This window comes from Nesoenas mayeri, assembly GCF_963082525.1.
Source record: "Nesoenas mayeri genome assembly, chromosome: 6".
Taxonomy (NCBI): domain Eukaryota; kingdom Metazoa; phylum Chordata; class Aves; order Columbiformes; family Columbidae; genus Nesoenas; species Nesoenas mayeri.
In genome coordinates, this window is record NC_137545.1 from 34,399,991 (window position 1) to 34,425,763 (window position 25,773).

General features: G+C 42.5%; 3 protein-coding genes across 3 annotated transcripts in view; 1 reads left to right on the forward strand and 2 right to left on the reverse strand.

Moving 5' to 3' along the window:
* FAIM (Fas apoptotic inhibitory molecule) overlaps positions 1-3,988 on the reverse strand; it is an 8,079-nt gene extending 4,091 nt beyond the window's left edge. The window contains exons 1-2 of the mRNA XM_080346724.1: positions 3,958-3,988; positions 109-244 (exon numbers count right to left, since the gene is read on the reverse strand). Of these exons, the coding sequence (XP_080202850.1) occupies positions 109-219 (111 nt within the window). The 5' untranslated portion in view covers positions 220-244; positions 3,958-3,988. The remainder of the gene's footprint in view (positions 1-108; positions 245-3,957) is intronic.
* CEP70 (centrosomal protein 70) overlaps positions 1-14,868 on the forward strand; it is a 20,730-nt gene extending 5,862 nt beyond the window's left edge. The window contains exons 2-16 of the mRNA XM_080347316.1: positions 4,734-4,833; positions 4,996-5,119; positions 5,414-5,594; positions 5,902-6,071; positions 7,080-7,139; positions 7,818-7,917; positions 8,300-8,388; positions 8,732-8,806; positions 9,917-10,019; positions 10,696-10,869; positions 11,512-11,658; positions 12,179-12,347; positions 13,214-13,328; positions 14,263-14,342; positions 14,717-14,868. Coding sequence (XP_080203442.1) covers positions 4,773-4,833; positions 4,996-5,119; positions 5,414-5,594; positions 5,902-6,071; positions 7,080-7,139; positions 7,818-7,917; positions 8,300-8,388; positions 8,732-8,806; positions 9,917-10,019; positions 10,696-10,869; positions 11,512-11,658; positions 12,179-12,347; positions 13,214-13,328; positions 14,263-14,342; positions 14,717-14,778 — 1,710 coding nt within the window. The 5' untranslated portion in view covers positions 4,734-4,772 and the 3' untranslated portion in view covers positions 14,779-14,868. The remainder of the gene's footprint in view (positions 1-4,733; positions 4,834-4,995; positions 5,120-5,413; positions 5,595-5,901; positions 6,072-7,079; positions 7,140-7,817; positions 7,918-8,299; positions 8,389-8,731; positions 8,807-9,916; positions 10,020-10,695; positions 10,870-11,511; positions 11,659-12,178; positions 12,348-13,213; positions 13,329-14,262; positions 14,343-14,716) is intronic.
* Positions 14,869-15,941: 1,073 nt separating this feature from the next.
* The window catches only part of ESYT3 (extended synaptotagmin 3), a 30,903-nt gene continuing 21,071 nt past the window's right edge, over positions 15,942-25,773 (reverse strand). The window contains exons 12-23 of the mRNA XM_080346901.1: positions 25,556-25,645; positions 24,623-24,685; positions 24,455-24,523; positions 23,286-23,351; positions 21,750-21,836; positions 20,760-20,909; positions 19,787-20,229; positions 18,942-19,031; positions 18,417-18,548; positions 17,447-17,552; positions 17,134-17,183; positions 15,942-16,243 (exon numbers count right to left, since the gene is read on the reverse strand). Of these exons, the coding sequence (XP_080203027.1) occupies positions 16,207-16,243; positions 17,134-17,183; positions 17,447-17,552; positions 18,417-18,548; positions 18,942-19,031; positions 19,787-20,229; positions 20,760-20,909; positions 21,750-21,836; positions 23,286-23,351; positions 24,455-24,523; positions 24,623-24,685; positions 25,556-25,645 (1,383 nt within the window). The 3' untranslated portion in view covers positions 15,942-16,206. The remainder of the gene's footprint in view (positions 16,244-17,133; positions 17,184-17,446; positions 17,553-18,416; positions 18,549-18,941; positions 19,032-19,786; positions 20,230-20,759; positions 20,910-21,749; positions 21,837-23,285; positions 23,352-24,454; positions 24,524-24,622; positions 24,686-25,555; positions 25,646-25,773) is intronic.

Consider the following 25,773-nt stretch of genomic DNA (forward strand, 5'->3'; position numbering starts at 1 on the left):
ATACCTCAATTGCATTTATTAGTCTTTTGTTTGTTCTGATGCCTGTTGCATGGAAGTGCACTTATACAATCTGTATCACAGTGAATTTTGAGCACATAGCAATTTCACCTTTCCATCAACATAGACAACACGTTTTCCTGAAGTGGTCCCATGTTCAAATTCAATCTTATGAACACCATCACTTAAAGCTACTTCCCAAACAGCCACCAAATCTGTCATCTTCTCTAAGTGGCTGTAGCGAGACCTATGGAAACACCAAAAAAAGTAAATTAATTGTCATTGAAAGAGATCAGCTGCTCATGTCTATAGTTCAAAGCTTTACCACTTCAGGGCAAGTCGCATTTTACAAATGAAAAATGAGACTTGAAAGAATATGCTTACAGAACTGCTTATATTTTCATGTTTTTCAAACATTCAAATATGACAAAATATAAACAGTTAAACAGGCTCACTTTGACAAACACCATACAAAGATATATATACACAATATATATAAAAAGACATATGTAACCTCTAAACCGTCCATTTCAGGTGACAGTTACAACATTATACTTAGAATTCAGATGCTCCTGGACAGTTCTGCAGTTTCTTGGCAGATGTTTAAATACAGTATTTTGATTAGTCTCCAAGAAAGTGTTTTAGCTTTTTGAACTTGAAAAATCGTCAAGATGAGCACTTTAGCAATTATCTGTTTGAACGATTTGTCTGCAATTTTTCTCCTAAACATGGCCTACATCATTCAGAAACGCAGTTCTACACACACAGACACCCACAGAAGAGCAAATCTGGCAAGACATCCTTTCATTTAGCCATGGAAGCCATGGCTATCTTTCCAAATCTGCTCATACCACAGTCAGGATTCTTTACCTTACTTCATCTTCATAGATAGTAACCTCCTCACGGGATGCCATAGTAACCAAAATGGCTTTTAATCCAATGAGCAGCAAGAAAAAAAAAAGAAAAGCAGAAGAGCAGCAAAGTGTTGAGGCCTAAATTTCCCTATTTTTCTCCATTTAAAACAAAGGCCATTTTTAGAAGCGTCATGAACTATCATGCACTACCGCATATATGATGAAATACAAACATTATTTTCCAGTTTAAACAGAAAGGCAAATTTAAGTATTCTTTTACAAAACTAATATGTGCAATTTATCCTAACTTTATTAGCACATCACGCATTTGTCAGTAATTTGATGGCAAAATGGTTCGTCTAAGTTGTGAGCAAAAGCTTAGAAACTAACAACTTGACCAAAGCAGAAACTAAATCCAGAGCTGCCCAACCCAGTCAGAAACCATAACAAACTGGGGACTGTTGCCACCTCAGGGAAATTAAAATCGCACAGGCAACAACAATTTAAACCTACTAGGTTTTCTAAACCACTCTAATAATTTTCAACAAATGTATTAGCAATTTGACCTGGCAATTCAATCATAGTGTCTACGTGAATCACTTGCTTCTTAGGTTTTTAGGCCATTACTCTGTTTTACAATACTGCTGACTTATTTTCAATTTTTTTTTCACTAACATTAATTTGTGGAGAGCTATCTGCATTGTCTGTGCATATCAGAAGCATAATTTAAGTACAAATGAGTGAATTTTCGATAAATTGGACTTTTCAGTGAAAAAAGAATTAAGTAAGTTGTAAGCTCTAGGGTCTTGTGTAAGCGTAACAGGAGTGTGAGCATTTTAAAATCAAACCTCCTTCACTCTGACTTAAGCTTCTATTTTAAAAGATACTCAAGTCCACTGCTGTATTATTGGTTGTGGTTTTATCAGTAATGACACACATCTCTGTCCACTGAAAAATAAGCTTTAAAAACAGTGAAACCATTTTGGGGACATGAGGATTCATTTCTCATAGTAGTGAGCAGCGTACACCACCTAATAAATGCCAGGGAGGTTGGTCACGCAGTGACAGGTTGATTTCTGTGAGGGCTGGTGTCCCCTGGCACACAGGCAGGGTGTATTTCTGTGCTTCCCCCTTACCCTCCTCCCCAAAGCAGCGGGCACCAGGGGCTTGGGACAGACCCAGGGGCTCAGGACAGACCCACACTTGTCCCTACCACCTCATCCACACAAGAAGTGGCCTCAGGCACCAAAAGAAATGCCAAAAGAGGTGGCAGCTGGCACATGTCTACAGCCGAACCACAGAAATGGCATCACCCTTGGCAGCACGCAGCCCTCCTACAAGAACCTTAGCAGGTAATTTAGGATCAATGTTGAAAGGGTTAGGAAACATCTTTCTTATGGAGAAGCATCTTTCTTAGGAGGAGAGACTGAGAGAGCTGGGTCTGTTCAGCCTGGAAAAAAAAAACCGAGAGGGGATCTCATCAGTGTTTACAAATATCTCAAGAGTGGGTGTCACGAGGATGGACCAGGCTCCTTTCAGTGGTGCACAACAATAGGATGAGGGGCAATGGGCACAGACTGAAGCACAGGAGGTTCCATCTGAATATGAGGAGCAACTTCTTTACTTTGAGGTGCCAGAGCCCTGGAACAGGCTGCCCAGAGAGGCTGTGGAGTCTCCTTCTGTGGAGATGTTCAAAACCCACCTGGACACATTCCTGTGTGATCTACTCTGGGTGAACCTGCGTTAGCAGGTGGGTTGGACTGATGATCTCCAGGGGTCCCTTCCAACCCAAACCATTCTGTGAAACATCCCAAACACTCTTGTAATACACTTTTTTTTTTTTCTGAGCACAAAATCCAGACTCTAGGCCAGCTTTGTGTTCCGAAGGGCAGTGGACACGGTCCGAGTGTGAAGGTCCCACCGTGCCTCCTCCATCAGCAGATGCTGCCATTTGCCCTCAGACATTTGTTTCCTGGCTGGGACCCAAGGGAAGGGATTTGCACTGACTGCCCAGCATCTCATTTCACCATGTTTTGTGTTAATCAACCAAATGAGATTTACTGCCTTATACACAAGGACTAGTCCTGAAAACAAGAGCAGGATTACCACTCTGCGCCCACCTAATCCACTCCTGCTGGCAGACACAGCCAACGCTGCACTGGGAACTGCATGAACCGTATAAACTCCAGAGACAGCGAACACCTCCCTAACACTCACGTTTATTGCCAGCAAAGAGCTTTATTAAAAAAAAAAAAGTCTCGACAGCGACATTTCTAAATCCCTCCTCAACCAGCTCACTGCATGTCGCCATGCTGCCCTGCGCCCCACGGGAAGGCACCGCTGCCTTCACACCACAGCCCTCCCGCGGGCCGGGCCCAACGCAACAGAATCACAAAATCACAGGATGTCAGGGATTGGAAGGGACCTCGGAAGATCATCCAGTCCAACCCCCCCATGGAGCAGGAACACCCAGATGAGGTGACACAGGAAGGCGTGCGGGCAGGTTTGAACGTCTCCAGAGAAGGAGACTCCACAACCCCCCTGGGCAGCCTGTTCCAGGCTCTGTCACCCTCACTGAGAAGTTTCTTCTCATATTTAAGTGGAACCTCCTGTGTTCCAGTTTATACCCATTGCTCATTGTTTTATCATTGGTTGTCCCCGAGAAGAGCCTGGCTCCATCCTGTCTTTACATATTTATAAACATTAATGAGGTCGCCCCTCAGTCTCCTCTTCTCCAAGCTAAAGAGACCCAGCTCCCTCAGCCTTTCCTCATAAGGGAGATGCTCCACTCCATCATCTTCGTTGCTCTGCGCTGGACTCTCTCCAGCAATTCCTTGTCCTTCTTGAACTGAGGGGCCCAGAGCTGGACGCAATACTCCAGACGCGAACAGGCGGCAGCACTCGCGCTCCGCCGCCCCCTCCTGCACCGGCCAGCCCGTCTCCAAGGAGCCGGGGAGACGCTTTCCCCTGAAAGGCGCCGCGGTGCGAGCGGGCAGCTCCTAGGCGCCTGCCTCTGCCTGCCGCCCGGCCGCTGCAGCGCCTGAGGAGCGGTCAGGCTCCCGTGGGCCAGCCCGGCCGTGCCCGCCGCTCCCGGCCCCGCTCCTACCTCCGTCGGCCTGGCCTGGCCTCTCCTCCCCCTCGGCTCCCTGCGCCTCAAAATGGCGGCGTGCAGCCAGCGCCGCCCCGCGGCCGCCTGCGTGTCTTCCTGCCTCCGGCCTCCCGCCTCCCCACCCTCCCCTCACAACCGTTAACCTCCGCCCCGGGCCGCCGCCCTCCCGGCTGGCCCCGCGCCTTCCCGCCGCGGGCAGCCCCGTACGAAGCAGTTTCCCGCTACCGATGGGGATCTCCGGAGGCTCTGTGTCCCGGTAACCGGCCCCCTTCGTGTCCCGCCTCCCGGGGCCGGCGGCGCAGCGGGGCCCGGCCCCTCTTGGAGCGGCTCTCGGCATGACGGAGGTACCGTGGTGGAGCTCAGGGGGCGGCTGTGGCTGATTGGCAGTCGAAAACAGAGCAAAACCAAACAAAATAGATCCCTAAAGTCGGTATCCGAGGGCTTCTCTCGGGACTGGGGCAGGGGGCCGGGGGCCCATTGGGGTTTTGAAAAGGTAAATTTTGGTCATTGCATATGTTTGCCCTTCTAACAGGAATCAGGAAAACTGAGTATGCTGTTAAGTACGTTTTTTCCCTCGCATTTTTTACCGGTCCTATTGGAAATTCTCACAGGCTCGCATATAGAGGCTGGGACTTCTTGGGGCTTTGGGGTCGGTTTGTTTTTATTTGGGGCATTTGGTGTCCCCCACTGCCGGCACGACAGGGTGGACAGGGGGCCGTGAGCTGATCTGACAACTCAGGTTTCCGTGTTTTCTTCCCCTTTTCCAACTGCAGCAGGAGAGGGCAGAGTGGGAAAACCTGAACAAGCTGCTAATGCGCCATGGCTTGAAACCCGTGAGTCTTGCTGCCCCCAAAAGCTGCAGAAATATATCAGGTAAGGAAATGCCAATTTTTCACGTTTTTGTATTTTAAAATATCAACCTTACGTTCATAAGGCATCTCTAAAGCTGTCGCTTCCAAATGGTAGCAGAGATGTGATCTTCTTCAGCTGTTAAAAGCCTTTAAGGACAACTTTATTTATTTTCTGTATCTCCAGATATGTTTGTCTTAGACAGTCAGTCTTCTCTAGGAATAAGACTTGCATTAAAAACGTTGCTGGAAGACACTGACCGACACCAGAGAATGATGCAGGGGCTTATGGAGACTAATCACTCTCTTAGGTAAGACACAGTGGAAGGAAATTACTTGTTAATGTAAAGTATCATCAGCGTCTGTCTTCTCCCAGGTGGAGCTCCTGGCACACCTGAGGCCTAAGACCTTTTTCCTGAGATTTTTGTCCAATATGCAGCAATGTTGGCCTAGTTCCTTTCCAGCTCTTACATTATTTCATCTGCCGCTCTTATTTCACTCCCATACCAGCGTATTTCCTGTACCTGCTGCCCCTGGCTATTATTGACTGTCATCAGATAATGTTTGTCATGTCTGTCCTTCACAGGATTTATTTATTTTTTCAGAGATGAGATACGACAGGAACGAGGTCGTGCATCTCGGCAAGAACAACGGGCGAACGATTTGGAAAATGTGGTGAAAAACATTAAGTCCAAAATTTGTCAGCTGGAAGATGAGGCAATAGCTAAAGTTTGCCAGCAACAGAATCAAGTCAAAGAACTTCAAAAAGATCAACAGGTTTCCCAGGTAATTCAGATGGTGCTGTCTGAGAATTCAAACTTTTGACTTGTTTTAAGAGCTCTAAAAATATTGATTAAAATAAACATGTGTCATAGAGTTAATACACTATTTATAGCTAGGATTTTTCGATCTATACAGAATTTTCTAGTGGTAACTTGGAAAAATACCTGTATTCTACTTTCACTGCCTTTTTAGTATGGTTACAAAAGAAGTATTGAACTTCCTTGGGATCAGGTGCCTACTTGGGCATGTAAAGCAGTCTCCAGCATGTGGGTTAGAATAATTCCATATCGGTCCTGTTACCTCTTCACAGGCAAAATATCAACAGCAGCAGGAAAAGCTGCAAGAACAGGAAAAGATTATTGCCCGTTTGCAGAAGGAGCTCAGCAAAGTGGGGATGGAGGAACAACAGCGTGTGGCGACTCAAAACAAAATGTTTTGTCGGTTTTGCAAAAGAGCTCCGAAGTCTCTCCTGGATCAGCAGTAAGCAATTTTCTTACATTGGTGAATGGTCTGTAACATTCAATGAAGAAGAAGATTTTAAAGTAACTCAATATTTATATGAAAAACAAATCTGGAGACCTTAGGAGTGTAAGCAGAAATATGAATTGTTGTAAAGGTGCATCAATGCAGTAATCTTTTTCTTGTCTAACAAATGTGAGCTGGATAAATCTATGGCAGAAAGTGAAAAATTATAAGCCTGTGTATACACTAGGTGTCAGCAAAGAGAAAGAAATGAGCCACTCTGCTCTGGAACTGCAGTATCGGCTGGGGTGATCTCATCCTGGGGTTCTAACGTTTTAAATGTAAATTAAGAAAAACAACAAACATCATAAGTCTCCCCCCCCGCCCCGCCCCCCAGCAACCAACCAGCCAAACAACCCACTGACAACCTGTCCAGTTTGCAGTCACTTCTGGTCACTTCTGAAGTGCAACTGGTCTTCGCAGCTGCTGACTGCAGGTTTGCTGTAAGGCTTCCCAGGTCCTTTAGTGACAATTCTGAGGAAATATTCTGCGCCTGTCTCTTGCAGTACAATCTCCACAGTTCTTCTATAATCAGAGATTTACCGCTTCTCAGGCCTCAGGTGGCCGTCACTTTGTTGTGCTGATGTTGCCTGGTTTTCCAGGCACTTTTAGTTTCTTTGGAGACAGATGTTCTTGCCTCCTGCGGTGGTCGCTGAGTTTGGGACTCTGCCCTGCTTGTAAGATTGCTGGTAGAGGTCATCACAAGATAAGGAGGGTGTCAGGAGGATTTAGCTTTTGTCTCCTCTTGAATAATTTTGCCACTTTTAGTCTAGTACAGAGTTAATGTCTCAACTTTTTTGGAAAACTATGTGTTTGATATGAGAGAAGCCATTGTGGTGCAGTCACTCTGAAGTGCAGTGCAGTTCTGTAAGTTGGCCTGTTCCTGCGGGGTGGTCACAGTGTCTTTTGGGCATGATTTTTTTTGAGAATATCTGAAATTCAAGGTACTGTTTTTCCTTTCTTCAGGTTCCTTTGTCTAATTGATTATTACGAATCTCAAATTAGTCAGATGAAAAAGGAGCTAAGGTAGGTCTCACCTAGCACCTTATGGCTCTACTGTTTATTTTATTCCCTACTGTTCTTAAAGCTTGTAATGGTAAATATTTTATAGTCTAGACATCACTAGCATGTAAGAAACAGCTGAGAATTGTAATGGTCTTGGAAATGTGGATTCATCCTGGAAATAGGTGTTAGTCAAGCTAAGTAGCTGCTCTTATCAGGAGGCCAGTATAGCTAGGAAATGGGGAGTATTTAGAGACACTTGAGCTATAATTCTTTTGGGTTTTGTTTTTCCCCTTCCCCTTTTTCCCTGGTTCACAAGGAATTACTGCGTTAGCTGTGCTCAGTCAACTGATCGCCCTAAACAGAAAGAAAATCAGCTTTTCAGCTCTATCGCAGTGCCTACGTGGTACAAAGCAGCCAGCAGATACCTGAGACATTCCTATAATTGGAGACTATTATCTCAAAAACTGAAATGGGATTTGCTTGTACTGGAATTTATCTGGAGGAATAAGTGCACTTCATTAGTACATGAAACAGCTTCCCAGAAATAATAGAGCTGTGGATCTTAAGGCAGATTTTCCATTCTGTTTACTTTGCAGTTTATGGAAACGTTCTTATCATATGTAACTACTAACTAAACCAGCTTGGATCTTTGAGGTAATGGAATTACAGTAAGCTGAAACAATTTATTTTTCCTAATAGGCAGTACAAAAAAGATGAAGACCAGGTACAGAGAGAAGCAAAAAGCAAGGAAGAATTCTTAAATCTAGATGCTACTCCTAATTATAGAGCACTGCTCACGGTATGGAACTGCTAAGAATAAGTCAGTGCAGATCTCTAACTGGTGACCCTTCGAGAGCAACATAGAAACATACGTGTTTGATTTCTATCCCCTTGTTCTTACGGTGTCTTCTGAATTGGGTTTGCTGTCTTCATGCAAAGATTCAGTACGATGTTGTGAGCCGTTGTTGCTGGGGGCTCAGCAGACCCTCCTTCATCACAGGTTCTCCACCTGTGGCCTAATGCAGCAGGCTCTGGATCTTGGTGAACTAATTGCTCATCCGTGCCGTCTTGCTGTATAGGCACATGGGAACCCTTCTTTACCTATACACACTTTAAAGTGTTCAAGCTTGTTGATTATGGAAGGAGCGAAATAAAAGAAGTAACACAGTCCCATGTTGCAGTCTTTCCAGAAACAACTTACTGAAACAAAAGCCAGGAATGAACAGCTTTTGCTTGAAAATATAAATCTCAAGAAAGACTTGGAACTAAGGTAAGAAAAGACGCATATCTTCCTTTGTAAGAGCACTTCAGTAGGCTTGACTTTACAAAGAAAGAAACTGAAAGCACCAGCAATTGTAAAAGTGTAGTGTGAAATCTGTCTTTGAAAGCAATTCACAGAAATAAGATATGGGAGCAACAGTCAGCCATCCTTCCCCATACTGTTAACAGCAACTACTAGTGGTTATTTTGCTGCTGTCACATAGAAGTGTTGCAGAATTTCATTCCCAGAATGATGTTGCAGCACTGGCAAAGCTTTCTTAATTTTTCCCTTGGCTGAGTTTTAAAGACACCTTGAAATGGAAGACATATAACACAGTACTTTTTCTTAACAGGCCAACTGTACAGGAATTAAAACTTTACAAGCACCAGGTGAAAAAACTAGAGAAAACTTTAAAGAAAACTATCCAGTAAGTATATTTCTTCAGTAACATTCACGAGTACTCTGGACTCTTTAAGGCAAAGATCCTCTGCTACCAGTAATGTCAACTGTAGCTTATGAAGTGTGTGCTTTATCACTGTTTCTCAGAGCCTGGCTATGGGCAGCAAATGCTGCTGTATCTCTGAAGACACCCTGTCAATCTCTGAACGGGTGGCATGGTCCCCAAATGGGGGCACAGCAAGGGGTCTGTCGTTGTTTCATTTTGTCTTTCTGGATTTGATTTGAGTGCTATCACAGGCAGTATCAACGGGACCAAATTGTGATGTTTGCTGCTTCCATGAGCTATAAGGAAAGCTACTGGTTACATTATGGGTTAAGAAAGGGAAAGTATGAGTTGGCAAAATGATGCAGCTATTCAGGTTATGTCCATATTATTCTTAGAAATTAACTTAGTTTTTTTCTGAAACATTACTAAGAAAATACATTGAAGATATTAGAGATCCAGTACTGACAAATTGTTTTTCACTGACTCATTTGTGCATATGTATACTGAAGGCTAAATATTCTATAGCATAAAATGTAGCCTGAAAAAGACATGACTTAAACTTTAAATGTTCAGTTCTTCATTTTACATTGTGAGTATTTAAATGATCTTTTCTCCTGTGTAGTGGATATGATTCAGATGGCAAAGAGAGTCATCTTAGATTCTGCAAGAAGGGTAGTGAGCTATACATACATACATAATAAGCCAGGACAGATGTTCAAGCAGAAGCAGATAAAGACTGTAAGGATGGAATTTGACTCTTTTGAGTAAAATTCTGAATTTCAACTCTTCAGCCATGGTAGAATCTCTGGTAACAGAACAACTGTACATCTGGTGGTGTCCCTTCTAAATTAGCGTGCAGTCTGGAATAACCTCAACCTGGACACTAGAGATAAATTAATTGTATTTACAAACACTACGATATTCTTCATCTAGTCCAGTTTGATGGAAATCTATTTGCAGGCATCATAAAATGGAGACTTGACTTTGTAGGTTTAAGTGTATGTGCAATATACCTGGTTCTCTAATCAGGTTGAAAGTATTTATCTCCTGCTGAGGCTATTTGCGTGACTCCTGTGTGTATTTGGTGTGTAGATCTTCGGGGAGCAGTTCCAGAGAAAGAGCAGAAGAAAAGAAAGAATCTGAGAGTATTGCAGGAGGAGACCAGCTGCAGGCAGTTTGCCAGCAATACTTACAGGTGTGCAGATTTTATCTGAACTACCTGTATCTAACAATCTCATAATTCTATATAACGTGTGAGTTTTGTTTCACTATGTAAACCGAAGCACATGATTTTGAATCTAAGCGTTCAAATAAAGTTCTCTACACAAGATGCATAAAGTTCTGCACTTGGCAGTTCATGTAGGCTTTTTTTTTTTCAATTGTTCTTGTGTATCTTGGTGTAAACTACCTGAAAATACAGCCAGGAAACAGAGACTGTTGGCAAACATCAAATCAGTGATTTTACTGAAGTCTTCCCAGGACAGGGGATTTGTTCGAAGTCTTGGGCAAACTTATATTGGGCAAATCCTTATATTACAGTTTTTAATATGCCTGAGCAGATAGTGGCTTTTATTTTTCCTTGAATTTTTTTTTAAAAAACAAATATAGTAAAACTTATATAAACTGTGATAGTAACAATGCCTCAAGTAGATAAATGTTAAATATCACTCTAAGGCAAGTATATCTCCATTACTTTTACATATCTTGTAGCTACTATATTTTTAAATATTTGAATCTATTACTTATTGATAGTAACTTATTGGAGTTGTTTATGATCTAATGTTTAAACAATCATGACTGTAGCGGAGAGGGATTTTATTATAAAATGTCATATGTATTTGAGCAATAACATTGGTTATTTGGTGTTGAAGGTTTTGTCCCATATTGATGCTGTTTTGCGAAGTCCAAGAGCTCCTCCATTGATATACAGGCGCAGTAAAGGGCTGGTGCAAAATTCTGTCCACCAAGAAAATGGACAAGAATGTGGATTTGAGCACCTTCCGCTTACAATAGAAATGTGGGCAGATCAGCTAACGGCCCTAAAGGTAACGTGTTATTGTACTTGGCTTTACGTTCCTCCTTTCATCTGCTGACTACACCTCTGTCTCTCCCCACATGTAGGGTTTTCTTCTGTGTGTGTTTGGTTATTGCCTGCCTTGGTGTTAAATTTGAAAAATAATTCTGCTGTCCATTTATACACCACTTTAAAACATAGTAAAGTGAAAAATGTGCAGTGTGCCTACACGCCAGAGATATTTCTCAGTGTCCATTGTCTACATGTGTTTGTTTGCTGGCTGAGCTCCTAAGAAGACACTTAAGCTTTAGAGGCTCTGTATGTCATACATTAATGACAATAGATTATCTTTCTTCATTTTGTCTTGCCAGAACAGTAACTTTTTGATCTAAATACAAGTGAATAAATTTTACTTAAAAACAAACTCTGTGTAACTAACACTTCTTATTTAACTTAAACTATAATATATGAAGTACTTTAATTTTTAGACTGTGTTATTTTTAAATCAAGGAATGTAAGCAAAATACCGTTCTTAAATTCCATGAAAACTGAAACCTGTCTCCAGTACTAGAATGTTTTTGCATATAAGAAACAAAATCTGCCTGTTTCTCTGATTAAAAACAACTTTTAGAAGTTACTACAATAAGTTGTGTCCCCTCCCTTCTTTGAAAAGGATTTGCATAAGTCTCTGAGAAAAGTGTCTCTGGAATTGGTGCCCTGGCACACTGCAGATCCACCGGATAACAGAGAATCCGTACGAGTTGAAGACCTCCAGTTCATGGTAGATGCAATTTTGGAAGAAATAGAAAATAAAGAAAAGGTAACTCTTACCCGGGGTTTATAACCACAAGTTACTGTGGAATTCTTAAATGCGTTCCTCGCATGGTGATTAGATTTGCATATTTGAAAGCCTCGTGGGGTTTAAGCAATGGCTGTTTGAAGATATTCAATAGTCAAAGACTATTTTAACATAATGGATAAATTCACCTTGGGGAAGACTGCTTTCATCAGAGTCATTTGACCAGCGCTGAATTTGCATTGCCCTGTAGTCTTGGGTGTTATCCTGTTCTGTCTGTTCCTGAGTCAGCATTGAGAGCACAGAAACGTACTTACTGAGAAGAACATTTTCAAAAGACTATTTTGGGTTGCTGGATATTTGTGTCTGAAATCTCTCTTTAAAATGTCTTCATATTTAAGAATATTTGAAATGTCGTGATTTAATAAGGGCAGTTACACCTGTTTTTCTTCATAGACCAGTTTTAAGAACATTTCACGGTTTAAAAGCCTCCTTGCTTTGTTAAGCAAGAACATTGACGAGTTTTTCTTTCTGCTTGCTACAGAGCAGCCAGACACCGTCCTTGCCAACCCTGTTTGCAATAGTCTCTCACTTCCAGAAGCTTTTTGACGTGAATTCTCTGAATGGTGTTTATCCACGAATGAATGAGGTTTACACAAAGCTTGGAGAAATGACCAACGTGATGAGAAATCTCCACGAGCTCCTGGGACTAGGTAAAGACTGACCACCTAGCGTTCGTTCAGACCATTCCAAAAGGAAGAAGAACACAAGTGAAAGGCTGATGTCTTCACATCATGTGAAGCTGCTGAGAAATGAGTAAACTAGGTATATTCTTCACTGCGAAGATAAAAAGAGGTTGCTGTCAATTAGGAGTTTAAATAGCAAAACCTATTATTTGTAAGCCTTTAGCAGTTGCTGGGGAATCGCAAGGAGACAGAAGAATGGAATAACAGATGAAATTGATTATTTTTTTTTCCCCACAAAGCTTTTTCTTGTGAGCTGATTTCATAATTCTTCTTTACCATCTTTCATTCTCTACTTGAAAGATGACATGTTGAAGAAAAAAAAATAACTCAAGCTCTGCTGTAGGATGTCATCTCCAAGCCTAGTTCTTCCGAAATTGAGGGAGAAAGGGACAAGTAGCCTGTTACCTTCAGTCACAGCAGCCAAAGCAGGTAAAATCCAATACCAAAATAACTTCTGGCTGTTAACAAGGTACTTATTGAGCAGGTTCCTTGTTGGCCTAGCCCTTATGCTGTGCGTCTGCTGTGCTGTGGCAAGCTAACCTGTCTCTGTATATAATTCCAGTTGGCTGATTTCCACTGGCATTGTAGGGTGCCCTTTAGAACCATCTCTGCTGTGAAAATACGCAGCTCTGACAAGTTTTTTAGCCACTAAAGGCTTAGTGAGAGATTTACCATTCCTGCTAACATTATTTCTGACTGCAGGCACGGTGTTTTCTGTATGCCCAGACGTGTGAAATACAAATAAAACCTGTGTACCTGCAAGAATTGGATTGTGTCTGAAATAATTTCCTGTTATCACTGTTATAAGAAACACAGTGTTTGTTTTTCCACAGACAGTTCAGCTCCACCCACTGTGGTAGTGGATACTGTTGGGAAACTGTGTGACATAATTAATGAGAAGGTGACTGAGCAGGTACAGCAGCTTCTGGGGACCCAAGACATCCACAGGTATGTGGGGCTGTTCCACTGGTGCCCATTCTTCAAACATCCAATTTAGTAATTGACACAACTGGCTAAACCCAAGACTGAAAAACTTGAATAATTTGTTATAAAGTTAGTGACCAGTGACAGTAAAGGGGGTGTTACCATCTTACCTGAAAGAAATCTTGAATACTTTCAGAAGGATAAAGATGGCAAAGAGAAAAATTAAGGCCAGAGGATTCCAAAACACGGTGTTGGCTTGAATGGATAAGGTGATCAAAGCAGCTTATTAAGGATGTGTGTTTCATAAGGAGACAAAGCAAACACTGCATGTGGGTGGGGAGGAGAAAGTATTGCAAGGTTTCAGCTGTAATATTGAAGTGTATTAGTTGCTAAGAGAATGTATGCCTCAAACTGCCTACAAACGTTTTGGGAACTGGACAAATCTCGTTCTATCCTCAACAGACTAGTAGCAGCCAAAGAGCCTGCATTCAGCACCTGCTCTGCAAACACACTAAAGATGAATTGCAGCAGGCAGCAAGTCTGACATATGTTGAGTGAACCACGCGAACTCCCTCAACCTTTCTGCGCTCCTCACAGTTTTAACTAGAGAACAGCTGCTTATAAAACATTCCTTGCTCCACCTCTGAGGCAGCTCTGTCAGCCACCCTTAAGCAGTATATTTAGCATACACAGACTAATGTTCCAGTCCAGAAATTACCTAGTGCCATGTAACGAGGACAGAAAGGATGTATATAGGGCAGAAACAGTGACAATAGAGATCCTCTTTTGACAGCTAATGCTTTTTGGGTGGAGGTTTCATTTTTGGTGTAGATGGTAGCTACACTACTGAGTAGCAGTGTTTGCAGAAAGTCATGACATAGTATGGCAAAACAGCCAAGGAGATGGACTTAAAATACCCTTGCACCTCTTATCTGACAGTCTCACTTGCATATTTCAGTATAATCAATAAGCTAGAAGAGCATGAGTGCTTCTTTCCACCATTTCAAGCTCTCATTCAAGATTTGCTCTGTCTTCTAGGTGAGTAATACTTGCAACAGCTGTAATTAACTTCATGCCAATGCTTCCTCCTAAAACTTCAAATAGCTAACACGTGTTTTGTTTACTCGTGATGATCTAAAACACAAGGAGCATGTGAGGGAAGGTGCCAACTTTTCCCTTACTCTCCTTTCCCTCCTTCCTCAGGAAGTGACCAAAATACTTTATGTTGCATGTGTTCAATCATATAACTCCTAAGATAAGCAAAATTGAGTTTCTTCCAAAAGCATTAAATGTGTGAGGAGTTTATATCATTTCCTAGCTGTATTTCTAACATTTAAGTTACAAATTTGGCTGAATGTGAAGATTTTCTGAGTACATACACCTTACCTTTTATGCTTTTTATTCTGTTTCAGAGATCAGTAACCTGGATGATATTTTACCTACTGTACAAAATTTGAAATTAGTAGCTAGTTAAGAGTTACATCTTGCTAGAAAAGACCAGATTGTCTTACCTGTGAATGTACCTGTTGATGCAAACGACATTACACCTACCTCTCTTTTCCTAATGAACAATTTCAGATTTTTTTACATAAATAAAAGCTACTGCATTTTAAAATTTTTCTTATTTCTTGTTTCATGGTCAATTTAAGCAAAACACTGTAAGTGCTATCAGCTGGTCTCCTCAATCCTGGAGTGAGAACCACTACACTGAATTGGTCCAGGAAACTGAACCCAGCACAAAGCCAGATGTGCTATTGCCACTGAGGCCTGCGAACGCTGCTGACACAGGCAATGTGAGATAAGGGTGCTCTGACTCCCTCAAAGCCATAATACTTTCATCATTTTCCTATCTTTGTTTTCTGGGGAGCCTATTTTCAAATGCTGTTTACATCTTCAGATAAGTTTGGGAATAAGTTTTTGTTACTCAGTGAGCATTCCTTCTGGTTACATTAACCTTGGCCAAAAATATTTGAAACTTGCTTCGGGTGGTGGTTTATGGGTTTCTGCCTAGCACACATTTGAAGTTACCATAGTTGTATTTCAAAATTCAGTTTTAGAAATGCATAGATGGAGTTTCTTATGCAAGACAATCAGAAGTTTATTGTACAGAAACAAGTACACCAAGCTTCCAAAAATATTTTGGTATATTTTGCTCCAACACTACTAAAGCTTAGTTTGCAAGACTCTGCTGTTCCTCAGGCAGAGTGCTTTGCTCTCAAGATATACAAGGTTTTTGAAATGTACTTTAACGAACAAAACATGTTAAGGCATCACAAAATAAAACCTTTATGACAACTTAGTAAACTAATCTCCCTGCTTTTGGAAGCTCATTATATACATACCTGCAGCCACAATCTGCTAGGAGACCTCTGAACAGCAGAATATCAATTTCTTAGTTTCTCAAAAAACAATTCATATTAGAGTCTTAAACAGTTTCTTTCAACAGGTTCTGTAGCCCTACAGATGAAAAATGCTGTTTAAAAATTTATTCTTTTAAAAGTATAATGAATTCATGTTAAAACAACATGAATAGAACCTTGGGGAAATGAGACTGCCAAGCAAAGTAATGACACTCAGGTGACAGTCTAAAATATCTCCAGGTTCCACAGGTCCTTAAGAGAGGATTCATACTTCAGGGTTCTTTGGGGAGATATGCCAGAAACAGCAAAAACAAAGGACTTATTTTTTAGGGACAACTTATTCCTGTGTGGGTTTGTTTTTTGTTGTTTTGTTCTTTTACTTCAGTGAGAACTATTTTCTAAGTAGGATCATTAAATTTACACGTCCTGAGCCAGAGACTGCTTCAAAGTTGCAGTTATTGTTCAAAACACATTAATTACAAAAGAGATATATACATTCATATAAAGTTGAAGAATTAGTAACTTATGTACTTGAGAAGAAATCAGTTTTTCTTGCGTCTACACCTTGTCAGTTCATACCTGCAAGACAGACACAATAAGTCATTGTTGTAGTTTCAGACTTTCTTTAAAGGTTTAACTGGCACAACAGAGAGATCTTGGGCAGCTTTACTGAGTGTGCTCCATAGGCAGCATGGCAAGGGGGGTGCAGAGGTGGCCTCCAACTCCAGCTCTTTACCAGGAAACCCTGGATGTGTCATTTTTCTCCTGCTCCCATAATTGCCACATGCTCACATGGGACACAGACGCAGGGAAACTCGGGTTTCCCATCCTGCTGGCCAGGCCTGGCTCGCTGCCCGTGAGGAGGGAAGCTCCTGGACTACCCGCGCTGCATTCCTTGGCCTCCAGTGATGGAGAGAGAAGGAAGAACTACAACTACTGCTATTAACTACAGACGTAGAAGGGGAAAAAACACCCTTTGTTCTTAATCTTTGCCTCAGACCAATGCTTAAGCTGTAACTCTGAACCACAATGAACATACAAGCAAAACTGTACGTGGCTTATAATAGTTTCTATAAATGCTTTGTAATGAAAGTTTTATCTTATATATATATTGCTAATCAGAGTATTAATTTAGTTAAGATCGTTATCCAAGTTAAAATTTGATGCAAGGTTGCTTTAATAAATATAATTCTTTTACTTATGTGTCCCAGTGGCTTTTATGGTAACTTAAAATATGCTGAAGACTATAATTGACACAGGTCTCTTATTAAAACTGTTTCACAGGGCGGGTGTTGCACTAGTAACTGGATTAACATACAACTTAGATAAAACTACCAGATTAGTTCAAGTTAGTCCTGTGTTTGCAGGTCAAAAATTATTCTTGCTCATTTACCCGCACCCAACAGCAGCCATGCAAACTCCCAGCAAAGCAATTAGCAGGGTTTGAAAGTACAGACATGGAAACTTACCACTGTGCAAAACCTTTGATTAAGTCCTCCTGTGACAAGTCAATCCGCACCTGTAAAATGGGAATTGTATTTCTTTCCATATTATTCAGCATACTAATGGGTTGGCTAAACTGGCTCTCCTCCCAAGGCAGACCCACTTTCAAGTGCTAGGGCTGTGGCTCACGCTCAAGGGAGAACCAGCTTCTTACAAAAAGGTTGTTTGCAGATTGTGAGTCCTGTTACTGAGGCTGTTACTAGAACTGCATTTCGGGATTACAGGAGTTGCTCAGTGTCCAGCTCTGTTAAATCAGGTGTGGAGCTTCTTTAAACCTACCTTCCCCAGCTCCTTCCTGTCCTGTGAAATGAACGGCCTGCTGTTTTTCACTGCAACGTCCAGCGTCCTTTTCTTGACATCTTCCAAAGATTCAAAAAATTCAAACCTAGAAGTTGTGAAAGGAGAGACTTCAGTCAAAAATTAAAAGCCAATAGGCATCAGTGGCCAGAATACAGTGACAGAAAACAGCATTCGTGGCCAGAACTGGAACAGAGTAGGAAGACACAGAAAAGGCAATTCTATAGTTAGATTTTATTCACATTGTAAGAAATCTCTTCAGGCCTCGTGAAAGACGATGACACTGTTGTTCTGTCTGTTCTCCGTGCCAGGGGGAAGGAGGAAAACACATATCCATGATGAAATGCTATTTGCCAACATTTTCTTTCCCCTTCATGGAAGATCAGCGTGTTCTCCATGCAACCTTTATTACTCAGAGGAAATAGCTGAGCCAGCCCCCCAGGTTTACAACACAGGCTTATACCACTTTAAGAGAAGACAAAGGTTGAAACCCGTGGCAATTACATTCTTAATGGCCCTGACTCATGCCTCTGGCACACATGTCTAGTGTCAAGTGAGCTCTGTCCAGGCTATATCATTTAATTTCTGCCCACCTGAATAGCTTTTCCTCAAGTCAGAGCTGTAGAACAGGTAATGTGTTTTGGAGCTGAGCATTGCTCAACCTACTGTACTTAATTGAGGATGTGCAGCATACGTCAGTACTGAGGATGAGGAAAAAGGGATGTTGTTCCTAATAGCTGTGCTGGCACTAAATTGGCAGAGTACATGAGAACACGCAAAAGCAAAATCCACAACTCTAGTGTTTTAAGTGTTAAAATGAAATATTTATAGTCTTTTCTCCATTTCCGACCTACACTGACATACACAGAAAGGACCCGACACAGGAAAAAAGCCCTTTTGTTATCAGGGATTGTAACTATTTCAGCAGCAAGCATAATTAACATTTTCTTACTTCTCATCATACTGGGGGTTCAGAGTTTTTTTCTTAACAGAAGTCCTCTTCCTGCTTGTCCATCTTCTATCTGGAAGCAGGTATATACGAACATATGGATCTACTCCACGATTGGAACAGGGTACTAAGTTTCTGTTAAAAGAAATACAGTGTTGACAAGCAAGGCAGGTTCTCCTGCCATGTGTTTTAATACCTTGTCCGCCTTAGAATCTCACCAACCCATCATCATTCATGGTCCAAAAACATTAATCTTGGTAGTTGGGAACATAAGCAAATAAAACTATAAGGATGCGAAGTTGAAGTTTTAACTTCTGAGTATATGGCCGCTTATCTGGACTCCTAAACTAACATTTACCAATTCAGTCACAGTGACGCTGCACATGCTGAAGTCACCAAGTGCTGAGGTGTCTCAGCTGGGCAGCTTATGCTGCATGTGGTTCTGCTCCAGCTTTGCCAAAGGTCCGACACGAGCTCAGAGAGCTCGTTCCCCTTTTCTTTACAGATGTACGCAACCGTCAGGCTCACCTGCAGCCGTTCACCAGCACGACGAGACTCTGCCGTATCGACGCGTACCGCACCGTCAGCTGGATCTCGCCCAGGGGCATTTCAGTCCCGCTGCAAGACAGTTGCGCAGTCAGAGCTTTGCAATACAGATACCAAACAGACCACGCGCAGACCTAGCAGCACGAAACAGGACACGAGCTTCAGAAGCTGGTGATGCATTTCCAAGCAAAACCAACTTTCACAGCACTGTTCTTCTTTCTGGCATCCTGTTTGCTATCTAGAAAGCAGCTGAATCACAGAGGTTCTGCAGAAAGAGCGCTCCCATCAGCACCAGCACTGCCCAGCCTGCCTTCGGTACAGGTACCTAATTTTGGCCTCACAAATGGTCAAAAAAGAACCTACTTGGTCCACTGCAGATGGAGCAGCAAAGTACAGCTTAGCACATTACACAGCTCCTTCAACAATGTCCATATATGCAAAATGCAACCTTTTGAATATTTCATTCTGCATGTTATTAAAGTGGTTTCAAATCCAAAACATTGCTTAAAAATTATTGAAGAATGGTTTATAAATGAGGCCCCGTTCAGAGACAGAGAATTTGCCAATCCAGAAGTACCAGACTCAACAGCTGGAGCTGGATTTGATGTTTAGGTTTATAACTGCTCTGATACTTTCTTAATTGAGATGGACCTTCTTTGCTACTTCAGTTCATTAAGGATTCTACCAGCTCCATTCTGCACCCTAGGAGATTTGAGACCCAAGACTCCAAATGACTTACCAGTCTTGAATTCAACTGTATGCAACAGTACCCTATAAAACCTAAACCTTCCCAAGAGAAGAGTAATTCAACTGGAAGAACCACCTACTTATGAAGGTCCAGATTGCTGCTACTTAATTCAAAGCAAGAAGAAGGCAGAGAACCCAGCGAGACAACACTGGGCGCAAGCCTCATTTCTTGTACGACGGGCAACGTGGGCACTACCACTGCTCTGGTGTGCAACGCTGACGACGGGTGCTGCTCTGGGTTTTGCTCATGTTCTGTCTCATTAAGGCCAACAACAGTTTCACTTGGTTCAGGCACTGCTGAACTGTCAGTTGTGTCCAGGTCTTCTCTGCTGTCCTTTTTTGGCAGGGATTCAGTCCCTGCAGAGTCTTTGCTCACTGGAGGTACGTTTGAGACTTCTGGTTTTGGTGGGGAGGGAAACTTCTGCTGGTTTCCACCCTTCTCCATGACACGCACAGGACCTTGCTTCGAGGCACTGACACCAGCCTTGACTCTTTGTGGATCGGGTTCTTCAGCATTCAAGGCCTAAAAATCACAAGGGAGAGAAATAAGTGCTGCTCCCAAAGCACTGGGGCTAATGGCAGCATTACCATCTAGGATGAAATTTCACCACAAAACTATGGCAGCGAGAATCTGCCATTAGAGATGAAAGAGGCCTAAGGGTTTAGCTGTGACATTCTCTTCCCCTGTCCTACTGTGTATATATTTAAGTGTCTAAACACTGATCAAGAGTACAGTGAGAAAACCATTCTTAAGTATCTCTTACTGTTTAGCAGCTTTGATTTCCCATCTTAGATTTTCCCAGTCCAGCTCCTTATTGTCATGAGAAGATGTTCAGCAGTGGCACAGCGCTAAGTTTTAGGCAGCCTCGGGGATACCCCTCAGCACCACTATGCACTCTCAATTGTATTTAAAGACCTTGGCACACTTCTACTTTCTACTCCTCTATGAAGCAAAGCTGCATTTCTCCTCTCCCACCTTTCATCTCTTTTGCCTGGTGAGAATTGGATGCTTCCGCTGGGGAAGTCGAGTGAATATGGCAAAGAACAACTTACCCGCAACACAAGTTTCATCTTAATGAAGCTGTCTGAACTGGAATGATCCAGCTGAAATCTCTGATCCAGAGTCATGTTTGGGTCCTTAAGTAAGTGGGAGAGACACACAACTGATGTTCCCAGGGCACTATCTCGATCCTTGTCTTTTATCTGGGGGATAGGGGGAAAAGCTTTTATTAGACAGCAAACTGGAAAGCATACCACTGGGAACAGCAAAGCAAGAATGTATTTGAGACAGAGATCAAAATTAGCTTGTTTACTTCAGGACACACTATCACATATGATTACTTCCAAATGGGTGATGCCAGTGTTTCAGAAGTGTAACAAATTGTTATGTTCGGAGTGAAAATCCAGTTTCTACCTATGCAGAGAAGGAACTGCCTTAGCAGAAATACTAGGGATTTACTTGACTTTCCTTACTTACTCTGGGGAAAATGTCCCAGGCAGCTGGGATGACAACTGGTCTAAACCTTTACAAGCTTTTTAGGTAATATTTTGTTTAGCCGATTTAATCTCAACAGACCTTCTAAGTTCAAATCCATTTCTGTAGCTGAGTAAACAGCCATGGAACTGCCTGTGACTGCAAGGGATGCTAGTGAGATACAGTTGTTCTTAATGAGCCAAAATACCAAAGCAAGGAGAGAGGACTCTGGTTGAAAATGATGAAGGCTGCAACATTTGACAGCAAAACATTCATGGCTTTGCTACACAGAGAACTAAAAGAAAACCTCCTTTACACTTTGCAGCCAGAAACATCTCATGTTTTAAACTACAATGTTGTGTGTTACATGATCCTAGAGCCAAGGTAGATACCAGCATCACCTAACAGAGAATTGCCTGTACAACAACAGGTGCTTTTCCACCTTTTAAGCAGAAGGGCCCCAGTACAAGCACACAGAAACCACCAGCACTGAGATCACATCCACCATGAAAGAGGTTTTTTTCCTATGGATGTGCACTCAGTCTTCAAAGGAAAGGCTTTTCTCTCACCTCAACATGGAGCGACTGGGAATGAGCACTGTGGACAAAGAAGGAGAACGCCTGGCCCCACGTGGGATCTTTGCTGAAATTGCAAGTCTGCAACAAGAAGATCGCGGCATGTAAGTCAGCTTATTCTGAAAGCAGCACAGAATACCACGAATCCGGTCACCAGAGAGGGTCACGGTGACTGTCTCATTTTATGCAGTGATGCTACACCCCAGCTGCATGGAGAGAGTGAGATTTCCAGGTCAGAAGCATGCAGAAGCAAAGTCTCTGGCACAACCAGAACAAGTTCTCTGGGGTGTGGAAATGCTGCAGAACGAGTCCGGTGAGCTGCAGCTGGCACCGACCAGTGCAGCCTGGACCAGCAGCTGCCTCCTCTGCAGCCAGGCACCGCTCCTGCCCTCCCGCCTCGCACCAGGGACAACCAGCGCTGCTGCCAGCCCGCGGCACCCAGGGCCTGCGGCGAGCTGCTGGGGAAGGGTAGGAAAGCTACAGGGGCAGTTTGAGGAGTGCAGCACTCGTGGGATGAGTTGGAGGGCACCAGCTTCGGCGCTATCTGCTTCAAGGATGAAAAAGCATGGAAAGCACCCGTGGGGGCTGAGGTTGAGGCTGCTCCGTAAACCAGCTGCTTCCACCTGGGCACAAGGGGAAAGGAGCAGGGAAAGCTCAAGTCTGACCTAGCCTGGGAGAGGCAGGTGACGTGGTGGAGAAAAGGGAAAGCCAAAAAGGGTAAAGCTGCAAGCACAACCCAATTTCTGGAGGGAGAAGGTGGAAGAAACAAAGGAAAATAAGTGTCAGTCCCATATGCTCATGTGTAGCCAACAGGATTCATTCCTATTTGTTGGAGTCCACAAGAACATAAGGCCACTGTCTTCTGTATCCAGCTGTGGAGCAATAAACTTGGCAGCTACTGGGGGAGCAGAACTCAGCTGTTGCTCATACTCATCAGGGAAAAGTAAATACTGAATAATGAAAAAAGGAACTGAAAGTGAAGTGCAGGAAATCTGGATACATCTTGTCCAGGTTTTGAAAAAAATACATAAATCATCAGTAAAACTGCGAAACACAGGAGCCGGGAAACTCTGATGAGGGAATAAATGCCACTCTGATGCAAACGACACTCCACCCTGAGAAAGCATGAGCCAGATTGCAGACCTACGATTTTCATTTTTTCCTCTTCAGCCCTCATAGAGCTGGAGTATCTTGACCAACATGACTTCATGGCCATGAGCACAAAACCACACGTGTGTACAGCAGCTGACCAGATAGTCACTAATAAAGCCTGAGTTGGTGACACAGTGCTTCCACATGCTGGTTGACCTCCTGGCCTCTGCAGCTCTCACCATAACTACAGGGCATTTCAAAAAGATGGACCCAATTTCAAATTGAAGTTACGTGGAGATTTGGTCCATCTTTTGCAAATACCCTGTACAGCTCTACACAGCAGCTTCACTAGTCCTACCCTTCCTAGGGGCTACTTGAAGACAGTCACTAATAAAACAGAAAGTGTTTAAGGAAAGCAGAAGAGTCAAACAGCCTCACCTTGCTTTTCTGAGTCTTGTTTCCTACCGTGAGCAGGACAAAGGAGGAAGGTTCTCGTTCCATCTTCTGCCATTTAACACAAGAAAGCAGGAAAAAAGACATTTATAGTTTACAAGAAGCAAGAGTGCAGTACACAAGAAATACTCCAATCATAACACAGCACAGCCTTACCCTCTACCATCAAGAGTACACATTTAAGACAAAGTTTTGTGTATTTACGTTTCAATAGGTGAGCAGTTAAAAAATTGTCAGAAGCTGGGAGGAAACAGAGGAAAGAGCTGAAGGCTTAGTGGGAAGCCCTGAATGAAACAGGACTCTCAAAATTGGTTCCCAAGGCTCAGGACTTGCTGTAAAGCAGCTAGAAGTGATTCTTCGGCAGCAAGTAACAATTCCTTTCCAGAAGCAGTAATACTGAGCCTCTTGCACTCTGATAGAAGTTAAGGCTGAGGAGCTGGTCTTGGCACAACATAGTATACAAAGTGGATAAAAGTCCAGAATTAAGGATTAGCGAATGTGATGTGTATCACAGTGCGGATAACTCATCTAAATTGTAAACACTCCATTTAGGAGGGGAGTTACTTAGAGAGAATGGGAAGCTTTATGCATTGCTCAGAGCTGTGGTTGTGTGCAACTTGTTCAAGAAAACAGCGAGAAACATTCTTCCCTATACCCACAATTTGTATCACAGTAGCAAAATGCAGAATTTGGAGAAAAAAGTACACAGAAGCAAAGAGAAGAGGCACAAATGACAGAGTGGGGAAGGAATCTGGTGGCCAGGTCTCCAATAGACAGAAAGGTTACCACAAACAAGCATATTCCTCCCATCCCAATGTGGGAGATCAAGCTGGAGCAGCTCAGCATGGAAAGAACCCCTGTGGCAGCAGAAAGGATAACATGGACTTGGTCTGAGTCTGGAAGCCCTTTATCCAAAGTACAAAATAAAAATAAAGACGACCTCACACAATCATATATTTCTGTGCTGCATTCCCCCTTGGACCTCCTAGGCTTTCAGTGGGGTGGGCTGTCAATCACCATTTTGAACTCCTGGTCACTTAGATTCTGACAGTGGCAAAATTCTTTCCTTTCAACCACAGCTTGTCTCAGTTGCTATGCTACCACATAATCCAGAATGTTGCTTTGCAAGCATGGGAGAAGAATATAAATTTTACCTTGAGGTACTTGTTATTTTTTATCTTCTTTGCTCCACATTCACCATTCGAATACTCAAAGTGGTTTTTCTGAATTAGTAAAAGAGTATTTAAAAACAATTAATTTGTGAGCTTTTTTTAAAGAAAAAGGTTAGGCGTGAAGGCTGCCTGCATGTGGTTTGTACTTACTGGAAGGTTGAAGGCACTGTCCAAGTAGACTATCAGAATAGCTGTAGACAGACCTTTCTTATCCTGTGAAGGCCAGCAAAGATAAAACAAAATAAAACACAAGGTAGGAATGATCATCCATCAAGGACAACACAACACAAAACAACACAACGTCAAAGAACAGCTTCTGAAGGCTAAGCAGCTCTTCACCCTTCTCCTAAAACTTGCAATTTAGAGGAGCACAAGCCAATACAGCCTGACAGTTTTAAGCAGACCAGTATGAAGAGGTGTAAATCTTTCCAATTCACTGGCCTTAATGCTCTTCAATATCTCTCCTGCTAAACTAGTTGGATTCCCCAGAGCAGCACAACACCTAAAAATGTGCTCAACCACATACATCGACATCAGGAATCCAGTGTCACCAGAACAAAGGCTGGAAACAATTTTATTCAGTTCAGTGGAACTTAAATGCTTTTGCTTGATTATGAAGAAAGAGCATCCTTGAGAGATGGGCTTTATCCAAGCAATTCTGCTGGACAAGACAGGCACCATCTGGAACCACGGCCCTACCAAGCACCAGTGCTGGGTATTTGCCTGTAACTAGTAGAGGTTAGTAACTAGTCCGTAATTAGTACCACGTCCTACACAGATCCTAGCTGAAGAGGAAAGTGAAAAATTATCAAAGAAGGGAACCGTAAGAGGCCACTTTGCAGTAAGTCAAACAAAGCTTTGCTAATACAAGCAAAAAGAGCTGCCAGATTTGAGTCACCCCTGAATTACCAAGGGACCTGGGGCAGCAAACGCCCTTCTGGCAGTGGGGGAAATTGCATCAAAACTTTGTCAGACAAATATAAACTCCCATGAGTTTGCCTGAGGTTCCTAGTTTTACACGCTCCTTTGTTGATCACTGGACAGGGATCAGAGTATCTGAATCCTTTAAGCAAATATACTCACCTCATGTAGCTTTTCTTGGTCACTTACTAGTGAAAGCCACTCCAGTTTTAAATGCAAGTGTCCACTTGTTGTCTTACTCAAGGGAAACCACTAAATGGAGACAACAAAGAGTAACTTGAGAACCGTGAGGCAGAATAACATATATATAAGTTGCAGTCTGAGACTTTGGTACAATAGACCATATGAATTGTACTCTGAGCACCTTAGTTTGCATTTTT